Source organism: Pyrus communis, chromosome 12 (genome assembly GCF_963583255.1).
Source record: "Pyrus communis chromosome 12, drPyrComm1.1, whole genome shotgun sequence".
Taxonomy (NCBI): Eukaryota; Viridiplantae; Streptophyta; class Magnoliopsida; order Rosales; family Rosaceae; genus Pyrus; species Pyrus communis.
In genome coordinates this window covers 23,007,300-23,019,840 of record NC_084814.1, presented here as the reverse complement: position 1 = coordinate 23,019,840, position 12,541 = coordinate 23,007,300, and the positions used below count along the sequence as shown (strand labels likewise).

General features: G+C 34.9%; 2 protein-coding genes across 2 annotated transcripts in view; both read left to right on the top strand.

Moving 5' to 3' along the window:
- Nucleotides 1-5,508: 5,508 nt before the first annotated feature.
- On the top strand, nt 5,509-6,495 carry LOC137709698 (transcription factor PRE3-like). Its single transcript, XM_068448680.1, has 2 exons — nt 5,509-5,637; nt 6,346-6,495. Exons 1-2 carry the CDS (start codon nt 5,509-5,511, stop codon nt 6,493-6,495), a joined length of 279 nt encoding a protein of 92 aa, XP_068304781.1.
- A 4,333-nt stretch (nt 6,496-10,828) lies between these two features.
- Nucleotides 10,829-12,541, top strand: part of LOC137710958 (vacuolar protein sorting-associated protein 29) — a 2,405-nt gene continuing 692 nt past the window's right edge. The window contains exons 1-3 of the mRNA XM_068450129.1: nt 10,829-10,962; nt 11,141-11,314; nt 11,945-12,082. Coding sequence (XP_068306230.1) covers nt 11,183-11,314; nt 11,945-12,082 — 270 coding nt within the window. The 5' untranslated portion in view covers nt 10,829-10,962; nt 11,141-11,182. The remainder of the gene's footprint in view (nt 10,963-11,140; nt 11,315-11,944; nt 12,083-12,541) is intronic.

The following is a 12,541-nucleotide window of genomic DNA, read 5'->3' as shown; positions in this document are numbered from 1 at the left end:
TGGGAATAATCAAAGCTTAATCTCTCTGCAAGTCTGCACGTTCGAGCAAAAGACACTCGAACATGTGTCATTCTCTGCAAACCTTTTAGGGTTTCGAAAACCCCCAAACCCTCAACTCTGATTTCAAATCAATCCACAAACTCACCTTCTATCGGTTAGGGTTCGTCATTTTTGATCATTTCTTCTGGGGATTTATGTATTTAGATAGTTCCTGGGCTCTAATCAACCAATTCGCCAATGGCTTCGTCTTCGTCTTCGTCATCAACGGTTGCCAATCAGCGATCTCTATGTAGATTAAGTTGTTGATGTCGTCGTCTAGGTTGTAATTTCTCTAAGTCCCTTGAAAAAGATGAACCCATATCAAATCGCCAAGCGATTCTGCTTCCCGAGAGGTGATTTCCAGAGATTAAACTAAGTAAGTAGTTCAGGGTCTCTGAACCCAACAAGAAATTGGGCCAACCCTTCAAGAAACAGAGCAGCCTGGAACATGTTGGTAGTGCCAAGATCTCCACAAGAACGCTCATTCTCAGCCGATTTGCATCCACAAAAACTGACTAAGAAATTGATTTTGTTCCTTCTCTGATTCGGGAATCAGAGAGAAAAAGGAAGCACCAAAGAACTTGATGGTAAATTCAAGAAACTCTGAAGAGAAAAATAAAACTAGAAGATGAAATCTAATAAAAAAAAAGAAAGGGGAACCACCAGAATCCATGGCTTGAGCCTGGTGGCTCTGATACCATGTTAACTACATTGCAATGTCTGGGAATTGAAGAGAAAATCAAGAAGAAAGATGATTACAAAATGATGAATAGAGAGTTTGAGAGAGAGAGAAAAAGAGAATTTAGATAGAGAAATAGGATTTGTATTAATTGACCAAATGTATATTACACACTTTGTTTTATAAGAGAAATCCTAACTACTTTTACCAAATACTAACAAACTTACTAACTGTATTACTTAATAAGATCAAGCAGAAAGGAAAGAAATGGAAGGAAGAATTATTCTCTGATTTCTTAGTAATGGAGGTTTCTTACAAAGCTTGCTAGCTGAATGTGAAGGATCAAATGGTTATATGTAATAACCAATAACAACCCACAATTACAATATTACACTATAACATCCTTACTCAATTACAATATTATCCTCCTTAACAAACTTAATCCCCAACTACCTTTGTAACTAACTTGACTCACATTTACTTGCCATGTGTCATTGGTTAATATTCCCCCCCTCAAACGTAGCTGGGAAAGTCCCAAGCTAGGTTTGTGAGTTGATCATTTAGAGCCAAGAACTTTGCTAACTTGATTGTGACCACTTGATGCTTCTGCACTTGAAAACTTCTACATTGCTTGTTGACTTTCCTGCATCTTTGAATTGGTAGCTCCCATATTAAGATTAATGCAGTGTTTTACAAAGATTGGACTGTGAAGACCCTTAGTAAATACACCTGCAACCTGTTCTTCAGTTGGTATATAGTGCACAGTAAGGTCACCTCTCTACACTTTCTCTCGAACAAAATGAAAATCGGTGTCTAGGTGCTTGATCCTAGAATGACATACTGGATTAGAGTACAATGCTAAGGCAGAAAGAATATCACAAACAAGATTGGGAGGCATATGTATAAATTGATTCACATATTTGAGTAATGACCTGATCCAATAGACATCAGCTACACAGTGAGCTAGAGCTTTGTACTTAGCTTCTATTGAACTTCTTGAGACTGTAGCTTGTTTCTTTGACTGCCATGACACTGGATTAGATCCAAGAAACACAACAAATCTAGTGATAAACCTCATTGAATTAATATTAGCTGCCCAATCGGAATTAGAATAAATAGCAATGTTAAAATCAAGTGTCTTGGTATACTTCTAACCACATTCTAAAGTAACTTGCAAATATCTCATGATCTTCTTCACTAGATGCATGTGTAAATTTGTTGGATAAGTCATATATTGACAAACTACATTGACTGAGTGAGCAATATCTAGGCGAGTGAAGGTTAGGTATTGAAGTACTCCCACAAGACTTCTATAGTGAGTATGATCAACTAAAGGATTGCCTTCAGCCATAAGTAACTGAGAGTGGGGCTTCAATGGTGTTGATGTGGGTTTACAATTCTCTATCCCTGCTTTCTTAAGTAGCTCTTTGGCATATTTTGACTGTGTGACCAGTAATGAACTATCAGAGTTGTATTGGATTTACAATCCCAAGAAATATGTTAACATGCCTATATCCTTTAAATCAAATACTTCAGCAAGACTAGTGATAACAGATTGAATCTTTTGTGTGCATGACCATGTGAGAATAATATCATCTACATATAGAAGAAGTAGAATAACATCCCCAACATCAATCTTCACAAACAAGCTAGAATCCGATGATGTTGTTTTGAAACTAAGTGCAAGTAAGAATCTTGTAAATTTTGAATTCCAGGCCCTTGGTGCATATTTAAGTCTATATAATGACTTAACTAGCCTGCAAACATGATTTGGATATGTAGAGCCAACAAATCCCTGTAGCTACTTCATATATACTTCTTCCTCAATATCACCATGAAGGAAAACATTCTTTATATCCAATTGTCTCAAGTTCCAATTAAATTATGCTGCCAAAGCAAAGATTACTCATACTGTAGTGTGCTTGACTACTGAACTAAATGTCTCAGAGTAGTCCAAGCTCTCATTTTGACTGAACCCGTGTGCCACTAATCGTGCTTTATACCTGGATATAGTGCCATTTGAATTCTTTTTTATTTTGTAAACCCATTTACTTCCAATTACTTCTCTATTCGGTGGAAGAAGAACTAGCTTCCAAGTCCCTTGAGCCTTTAAGGCATCAAATTTCTTCTGCATAACATGTTACCACTGAGTCACTGTTGATGCAGCTCTAAAATGTTTTGGTTCTTCAATTTCTCCAATATCAGCAAGAAAAGAAAAACCACAGTGGTCCATAGTATTAGCTGATACCAAAGAGGGTTTAAGTTGTAGAGATGACAGCTTAAGAAAGCTTGCAAGAAAGGAAGTAATCATGTCTTGTTATACCTGATGTTTTAAGCCTTGTCTGAAATCTAGCGTCAACATTAGAGACATTAAAATGATTGGATATGTCATTGGAATGAAGTAAAGGGAGAATTACCTGTAGTTGTGCATGATATAAGATAGGAAACAAATGACCTGTACCAATTAGGTTGGAAATAGTAGTTGCTGATAATGATTGTGTTTCAAATTCTTGCATATCTGAGACTTGATTTGTAGGACTAGTTACATGATGATGAACTGCAGAAGACGATGATGATGTGTCTTTAGACTGATGCATTGAAGACATAGTATTCTCAACTAGACTTGGATGGATCATAGTGTCATTAACTGAATTTCCCACTGTCATAAGTACTGGAACAAACACTGAGACTGGTTTAGAACATGTAATAGCAAATTGTTCTTCTTTTGATAATCTTGGAACTTTTGTAGAAGGAAACATAGTCTCTGAGATTGTTGACTTGCAATTTATTGGGTTATAACAAATCACCCATTTGTATCCCATTGAATAGCCTAAAAAAATGCATATTTCAGACCTTGACTGCAGTTTATTAACATTATATGGCCTTAACCAAGGATACACAACACAACCAAACACCTTCAATGACTTTAGATCTGACTATTTTGTGTATAGTCTGTAGTAAGGAGACTCCATGGAAATAGACTTATATGACATTCTATTTATAAGGAATACAGAATGTGCACATGCATAATACCATAATTCAATTGGTAATTTGGTAGTGACAAGTAGAGTTATTGTTGTCTCTACTATTGCCTATGCTTCATTTCAATCAAACCATTATGTTGTGGGGTGTATGGACATGATATCATTTGTTCCATTCCTTTTGCAACAAGGAAGGTTTTAAATGAGTGACTAGTATACCCTCCTCCTCCATCTGATTGTACACACTTTATAGGTACTCCAAACTGTGTAAGTATGAAATTATAAAATTTGAAAAACACATGAAAGAGATCTAATTTATTGCGCAATGGGAAAATCCAAGTGTATCTTGTGTATTCATCAAGAAAAGTTACATAGTATCTATATCCTTCTAAGGACTTTACATGAGATGGTCCCCAAATGTCTGTATGAACCTTTTCAAAAGGTGAAGTACATTTATCAATCCTAGAAGGAAAGGGAATTCTCGACATTTTACCCTTGATACAATAAGTACACATATTGTGCTTATCATCCACATCAACTGATATACCAGACTTGTTCAACATCGCATCTATTATTTCATTTGTAGGATGACCCATTCTTTAATGCCAGAAATTGGATTTTACCATTTATCCAAGAAAAACAGATGAATGTTGAGCAGTAGACTACACTATCTTTGAACACTTGATTACAGGAATTTGAAACAATTGCCTTGGTTTACTTTTTCCTTGGTTTACTTGCCAAGTGTCATTGGTTAATAGATGGGAGCGAACTCATATTAGGCACTCCAGCATCATCAACTGGTACAAGGAAGAGGCACAATAGCAAAGATCAATCCATCTTAAATAGTAAAATGCAGGTAAACCAATTTTTTAAACCAAATTTGCAAACCATGTGATGTGTCATTAATAGAAAATATGCACGTTAATCAATATTTAAGTAATAATTCATTTATCAACAATCACATCATATGATTTTCAAATTATAGTTTAAATAGCTAATCTACCTAACATTAGTTGAAAATATCAATAGCTCGAAACTCTAAACATTGTAGTAGGAACAAAATTGGTTGCTTAACTTGGCAATATTTTTGCATCAACTAGCTAGGATCAGAGTGTGTATAGTGATCTCACCACAAACTTTATCATAAAATATGACTTGCAATTAGCATGTATAGCATATAAAGAAGTCATGAATCACAATGCCCGGGAGTCAGGGTCGATGTAACAGTTAGGTTTCAGTGATGACACGTGGTGCCATGTCATCTGGCTAGAACATGGTTTATTCATCACTTTGACTGGTCAACGCTTAAGACCGTTCATCACGTAGTCTTACTTTTCGCTGTTCCTCAATCTCACACACACATTACACAATATACACACATTACAGTCACACACGAAGAGGCAAAACGGAGATCACTTGAGAGATCCAAAAGATGCAAAACACAAGATGCAGGGACATTAATTATGGCGTATCTCTGGCAACTTCTTGAGTTGATTTTCTCTCTCTCTCTCTCATCTCCAAAACCCTATATAAATACAGACTTAGCCCAACCCTTTCTCTCATGCAATTGTCTTCAACATTACCCACATCCAATAGCTTCTGTTTTTGCTCTCTCTCTCTCTCTCTCTCTAAAATACCAGAAACATAGCTCCATAACTTGTCTTCAACACTGGTTCTCTTGCCACACTTTCTGACCCATATAAATTCCTACCCACTTGTCCCTTTGAGTTAACATCAGTTTTCTGCTCGATCTTTTAGTATTTTACATTTCACATACACCTTTAATATTACCAATTCAAACACCTAGCTATGTCTAGCCGAAGGTCAAGATCTAGGCAATCAGGTGGTTCAAGAATCTCCGACGATCAGATTAATGATCTTGTTTCCAAGTTGCAACAGCTTCTTCCTGAGATTCGCAATAGTAGACGTTCTGACAAGGTATATATACATATCCATCTGTTACATTGTTTATGATTATTTTTCATACTTTGTTTTCTCTTAGGTTTTGGCTTCTCTTGCATATGAGATCACTATCGAAAGAGGAAGAATAATATAATCAAAGAAACTTCTGGGGTTTTCCTTGCTCTAGATCCAAAGAAAAGCAAAAAAGGTTAAACAAATAATGATGGTAATGAATCAAGTTTGCAATTGAAAACTAACTGAATACATATATTTTATATATATACATGGGGTCCTGTAGCCGCTATAATATTTTAGTTAACTCCTTATCTTACTATTTGATCTAGAGATAAAGTAGAACATTTACTGCAAGCTATTGGCGGTATCCTAGTGGTGAGGTTAACTGTGCAGAATGATGGATAACGATATGTAAGGTCCATGGTTTGAAACCCTCTCGTTTAACAAAAGAAAAAGGTAGAGATTTGAGTGTGAGATCGTTTCATATATAGTTATTCTATCTATAGATAATTCTCTATAAATTCTTCTTAATGAATCACTTTTTCTGAAGAATATATATATATATATATATATATATATATATCCGGGAAAATTATGTTCTTAGTAAAATTTTCAAACAAATTTTGGCTTTGGAAGTTGAAATGAGTTAACCTATACTTTAAAGTGCTAATTCAAGTCAAAAGAATGTGATATATCATGCTAATCAAAGTCATTTACATATGCACACAGGTTTCAGCATCCACAGTGCTACAGGAAACGTGCAACTACATTAGAAATTTGCACAGAGAGGTGGACGATCTAAGTGAGCGGCTGTCCGAGTTATTGGCAACAACTGACACTGCCCAAGCTGCTGTAATCAGGAGCTTACTTTCGCAGTAGAAGGAATTGATTAAGGGCACTATGATTAATTCACCAGTAGAGTATCGTCGTCACCAGTTTATGTAATAGGCATCGTTGATCTGGTCCTTAGCTATCGTTCTAGGGGTTTTGTTCAGAAGGTTTATAAACTATGATGGTCTAGAGAATCCTTTTGCTAAGTTATAGTAATGTGCTATGGAGTTGATATAATAAATGGACTTGATCAGTCTTCTTATTTAGAGTCTCATCTTTTAGTTCATGTGGATATTACTTGGCATGCATGCTCCCCGTTCGTTCAACAATTAAGCTAAAAATAAGTAGCATTTGGAATCGAACTAAGTAATTGATAAAACCATAAGCTAATTCGTTTGGAATATATTCTGAAGGAAAATGATTTATGCACCATTTTTCTCCTTTTTATGTATTCTGTTTATTTATTTCATTTGATTCTCCTTTACTTTATACCCAATCAAAAAACTGAATTAAACATGTATGTGGATGACAATCGTTTCCCTAGTTTGAACTCTTCCAGTATATGAAAAATGTTATGCAACTACGCATGCAAATTGGAAAGTAAAATTAAGGCCCGTTCTTTAATTGGAGGATGGCATGGGGTGCAACTTCTGAAGACAAGCAAAAAAGCTGCAAGAGATAAGCAAGCAACATTTGACTTTTTCTTCCGCTAACGATATCCTGGTAATGCACATAACTAGCTAGATAACATATATCTTCAGGCCATTCATGCCTGATCCAATATCCATAACTTGTTTATACATACTCATGGAACCAAAATAGCCAAGTAATTCAGAGAGAGAGAGAGAGAGAGAGAGAGAGAGAGAGGATGAGAGAGCTACAGTATTGACTTTGTATAGGTGATTAATGAAGTTTCCAACGCCTATGCACAAGCGTGGAGTTCGTGATGACGACAATTATACATTAACATATATACTTCTTATGTAATCCCAATATTATAGGGGATATCAACGCAATTTTTGACTCTCGGGTCAAAGAGAAGCTTTTGCTCGATGACAATTATAATACATCTGGTAATGATAGGTAGAACTTTTAAAACTAAATTTACAAAACAAATTATGTGTCACCAATAGAATATAAACACGTTGAGTGGCTCAATATTTTACTTACTAATAATGAGCTAATTACTCAAAAGTGGTTATATAATAGTACTTTTTATGTGTCATAATATATGGTTGATACCTAATGAACTTAAGAGTATGATTTTAGTTATAAATAAAACAATTATACCACGGACAGTATGATAGTAAACAAAAATTAATCAAAAGAAAAAAATTCAAAATATTAATTCAACCATGCATTCTTCATGGTGATCATGGGCTGTAGCTTGTAAATATCCTTTATCAATATAGAAAATATTATATTTATACCACATGATCGTATGATGGTCAAAAAAAAAAAAAAATCAAAAAAATCAAAAGAAAAAAAATTCAACCATGCATTCTTCATGGTGATCATGGGCTGGTGTGATAGTACTATTAGCTTGTCAATATCCTTTATTAAGATAGATTTATGGTTCGTTAATCACGCCGGCGACTCAGGTTCAGTCCCAAACAGGTCACAACGAACATATACTGGACAAGTACAGCAAAGGTGGAAGAATTAGTTGCCATGGCCAGTTGGCCACACATGAACTTTGGCTCATGTGTTTCACATACGTACGCCAGCTAGCTTGGTTTTCCCTTCGTATGAGATAATTGGGAGTTGTGTTGGGGCTAAAATTAGGGAAAGATTTTTTTAGTATGGTCGTAATACGGGACGGTATGTCACATAACACATAATTAAAGAAAAGTTTCTCAAGTGATTTTTCAATAATATAATGACATGTAACGTATTTCAATCAAACTGAAATATAAAATTAGGGTGCATGAACCGTGGTGGTTTTGCGATTTGAACCCTACATGTTACATTACATATTTTATAATGACCACATTTTTTTGCCATCAATATCCATCACCGCGCAGTTCTAATGCATGATGTGCTCTGAAATATGATCCTCTAGTATGAATCTGAATTTAATATTTTATCATGTGGGCCTAGGGAAAAAAATCAAAGCACCTCAAAAATCGTTTTATATGGTACATGCCTTTTTTTTTATGAGTTAGGTATCATATATCCGACATTTTTCTCATATCAGATAATGGTTAGAATTGTCGTTTATAACTTTTTTTACTAGTAAGCTACACATTAAGTCTATCATAAACTCCAGTCAATATTATATATACTTCATCGTTATGTATACAAATCGAATCAAAACTTTTCACTTAATTAATATATACTTCAATAACAGTACCATTAAAAGACGAACTTGTATATATAATATAGTTCAAGTTGGAAAAGAGCTGCATTCATCCAAAAGAAGGAAAGAAAAAGAATTAGGGCTCTTTAGTGTTGCATGACTAAATTGGGTGTGTTTAGATAAGGAGAATGAGATTGTGTTCCTGATTAACCCTTTGTTTATTACTCAAGAGGAATGAAAGTGTTGCAGGTTCCTCCATAAATTGGGAACTGGAATGAAAAGTTTCATACCTAAACTACCCTCACATTTTTTCTTGAATCACCAAAATACCCTTTTTGCTATGGACAAAAAAACAATAGAGCTGCTCTCTTATCTTTTTCATTTTTTCAACCGCGCGCTGCCATCGCTTCTTTTTTTTTTTTCCTTTTTAATTTCTTGTCTCTCTTCTTCTATTTTACTTTTTTTTTTTCTACAACCAGCTTGGTTGAATTCTATTGTGTCAATGATGTGCAAAACACGAAGAGGAGATTAACACAAGCATAAGTTTATAAATAAAACATTTTTCTAGACAATATTCATCTGATTCGTACATACCCTGATTCTTACTTACTCCGATTCTTAGATAATAAACATACCCTAAACACTTAGAAATTAAACAGGCTAAGCAAACTATATATGGGGTCGTATATATGGACAACCCTTTTGGTTTTAGTCAGTTTCCGTATGAGGGAAGGGGCAACCCTTTCTTGACCTAGCTATAACATATAACATGATCGCCCAATTATTATTATATCCTCCATGCATGCATGCATCTTATTTTCTTATTTGCAATAGTTGATCGATTGACCATGTGTAATAATCGTTAAGGAAACGTTAGTACACTTATTTGTGTAATATATGTTTTAAGGCTTTTTAGCAAATGGTTATTGAGATTGACATAACTCTTTACTTTGGTCCCTGAGATTTAAAACAGATAGAAGTGGTTCCTGATATTGTCTACAGTCAATCATTTTGATTATCCTATGAAAAATCTCAATTAAATTAAGGATATTTTTATCAAATCAACTCTTCTACTCGAACTAATAACAATTTAAGGGACCATATTACCTAAAATTATATTGAAAAACATCGTTATCAGCGCATTAATATGCCTCAGTTGGCTAGCTCTTGTTTGCCAAATTATTCTCAGAGTCAGATCCAATCTCGTCCATTCTTATCATCAAATGACTTAAAAATTGTACATCAAACTGATATTGTTAATTGCGTTAAAGGCTTAGATTAAGATTGCAAAAACATAAGTTTTGTGATATGAATGTCAAAATATTGTCCAAAATGTTACATTCTCCATTTTTCTACTTACTGTGAAAGACCTAATAATCCAACGGCTGAAAAATCGTTTTTGTTTATAAAATTGATTTCCTAAATAGTTGAGCCAAAAGCCATGAGAGATTGTAATTGGAAATCAAATCAAATCATACAGTTTGAACAATACTTATTTATTTATTGGTCACTATTTTTACGGTTTAGTGGTAGTCTTTGTTACCCCTACTTCGGTTGGCTCAAACAATGACAAGTTGTCATACTATTAACTTGGCTCAGCCAAATTAAAACCTGGCTGAAACAACCTTTTAACTTATATGTGAGAGGTCTCAAATTCTTTTTTTTTTATTAGTGAAAAGTCTAAAGTTCGAATTGTATTGATAACAAATTCGATGCCTAATTATGATTGATCTATTGAATGTTATAACCAAAAAACTCTATCGTTGTTGCCATTGTGTATATATGGTCTAATGACCTAGTGGATAAAGTGTTGGACTTTCACTCATGCGTGCCGGCCGGGTTTGAAACTCCCAATTCTTCTAAATTATTGATAGTTTTGAATACTCCATCTCCCTCTTAATAATAATAAATTTTTTTAAAAAAAACCTTGGGCCTCAATCTTGTTGGGCTTCCTTGTCATTTCATATGCTTATTGGGTTGGGCATTTGAGTTAATGTAAGCTCAAAACATAGGCCCAAAAGACCGGGTCTCCCCGCTCTATGGCTCGAAATGACGCCGTTACCTTTTACACGTCCGTTGCAAAAAGACAGCACTTCGGAAAAAATAAAAAAATAAAAAAATTTAAGGAGGAAGGAGAAGAATTTCAGAGCTCGTCAAACAACGAAGGTGGTTTTACAATTTCCATGCCGTAAGCTTTCTGCAAGATCATTCCTCAGGTACGATCCCAACTCTCTTGAATCCCTTTCAATTTATTCCCAGTTCTTTAATTGTATTTAGTTTATGCTAATCACTGATTAATTAGTTCATCCGAATGGGAATATGGGAATATTCGTGATTTCATACGCAAATCCTATTGTTTTATTTTTTATATTTAATTTTTGGGGTTTTTGGCAGATTTTTGAGGTGGGTTTTGATTAGTAGCGAGAGTGAGTGAGGATGGTGTTGGTGTTGGCCTTGGGGGATTTGCACATACCCCACAGGGCACCTGATCTGCCTGCAAAATTCAAGTCCATGCTTGTTCCTGGCAAGATCCAGCACATCATCTGCACTGGAAATCTTTGTATCAAAGTATGTTTCTTTGTGTGTTTCTGTTGATTCTCATTGGTTTCCTTCAATTTTGGTTATTGGGTTTCGATTTATTCCCATTTTGAAGTAATATTTGGGTTAGTTTTGCTGTGTTTTTCTCTGTTTGGTTGCCCAGAAAGTAAAATCTTGCATTTAGGAAAGGCATTCCGAATGTGGGTTATTGTTGAACTTATGTGCATGTTGCACTATAGACTTTGGATTAAGAATAATTTAAAGAAATCAATGTCAATCGGATACGATTATAGGAGATAGTGAGCATCAAACCGTGTGTTTATTTATTTTGAACGTGAAGAATTTCTTGTTCCCCGACTGCTTGATTGGGTAATGTCTACATATAGCATGTTGCTATTGCTAGATTTTTGGATAGAACGTTCATTTGGTTAATTTGTACATTTACTCTAACATCTATTACTTTGCCAGTTATTGCTAATATGTCATCTGTTTGTCATCGTCTCTGCTTGGTCTTCAAGTATTGTAATTGCTCATGCAATGTCTGATAATCTACTTTTAGTTCTTGTAGCACTACTACCATACAAATAAGTTTCTTAAGGTCACATATTATTTTGGTAGTACATTATTCCACTTCTCATAGTTTGCTACTAATAATTTCAGGAGGTTCATGATTACTTGAAGACTCTTTGTCCCGACTTGCATATTACTCGAGGTGAGTATGATGAGGAGACAAAGTATCCAGAGACCAAAACTCTAACAATCGGTCAGTTCAAGCTAGGGCTGTGCCATGGCCACCAGGTTGGCTTCTCCTTTTTCTCTTCACATATTTTTATCTATCATTGAGCATTGCAAAACTATGTATGTTTTAATACCTCAAGACTTTGCATTTGACCTGTCACCAAGCAGATGATCATTACTTCTCCTTGCCCTGTTTAAATCTCTTGTCCTCTCTACAGCAAGTCGTTTCCAGTTATTTGGATCAACTACGTATGCTGATATCAGTCCCTTACCCCCAGGACACGTTTCCTGTTATTGTATAAGCTTACACTGTCAATGCCTTCAGCATGAAGCATATTACTATTCTTGCGGTTTAGGAAAAAATAAGGATAAGTAATACTTGAAAGGTGTTCTGTGATAATTTCGAAGAGATCAATTAATAAGTTGCATTAGTTTATCTGTTTATTCTACCTAGAGAAGTTCCATCAAGAGTAGAAAAAATGTAACTTTACCTCCTGAAAATTGTTGAGTTGGTACCTC

Bases quoted from the DNA above. Each gene is read 5' to 3' on its own strand.
- LOC137709698 (XM_068448680.1), top strand. From the start codon at position 5,509: ATGTCTAGCCGAAGGTCAAGATCTAGGCAATCAGGTGGTTCAAGAATC. The intron at 5,638-6,345 runs GTATATATACAT...ATATGCACACAG, and splicing joins ATAGTAGACGTTCTGACAAG to GTTTCAGCATCCACAGTGCT.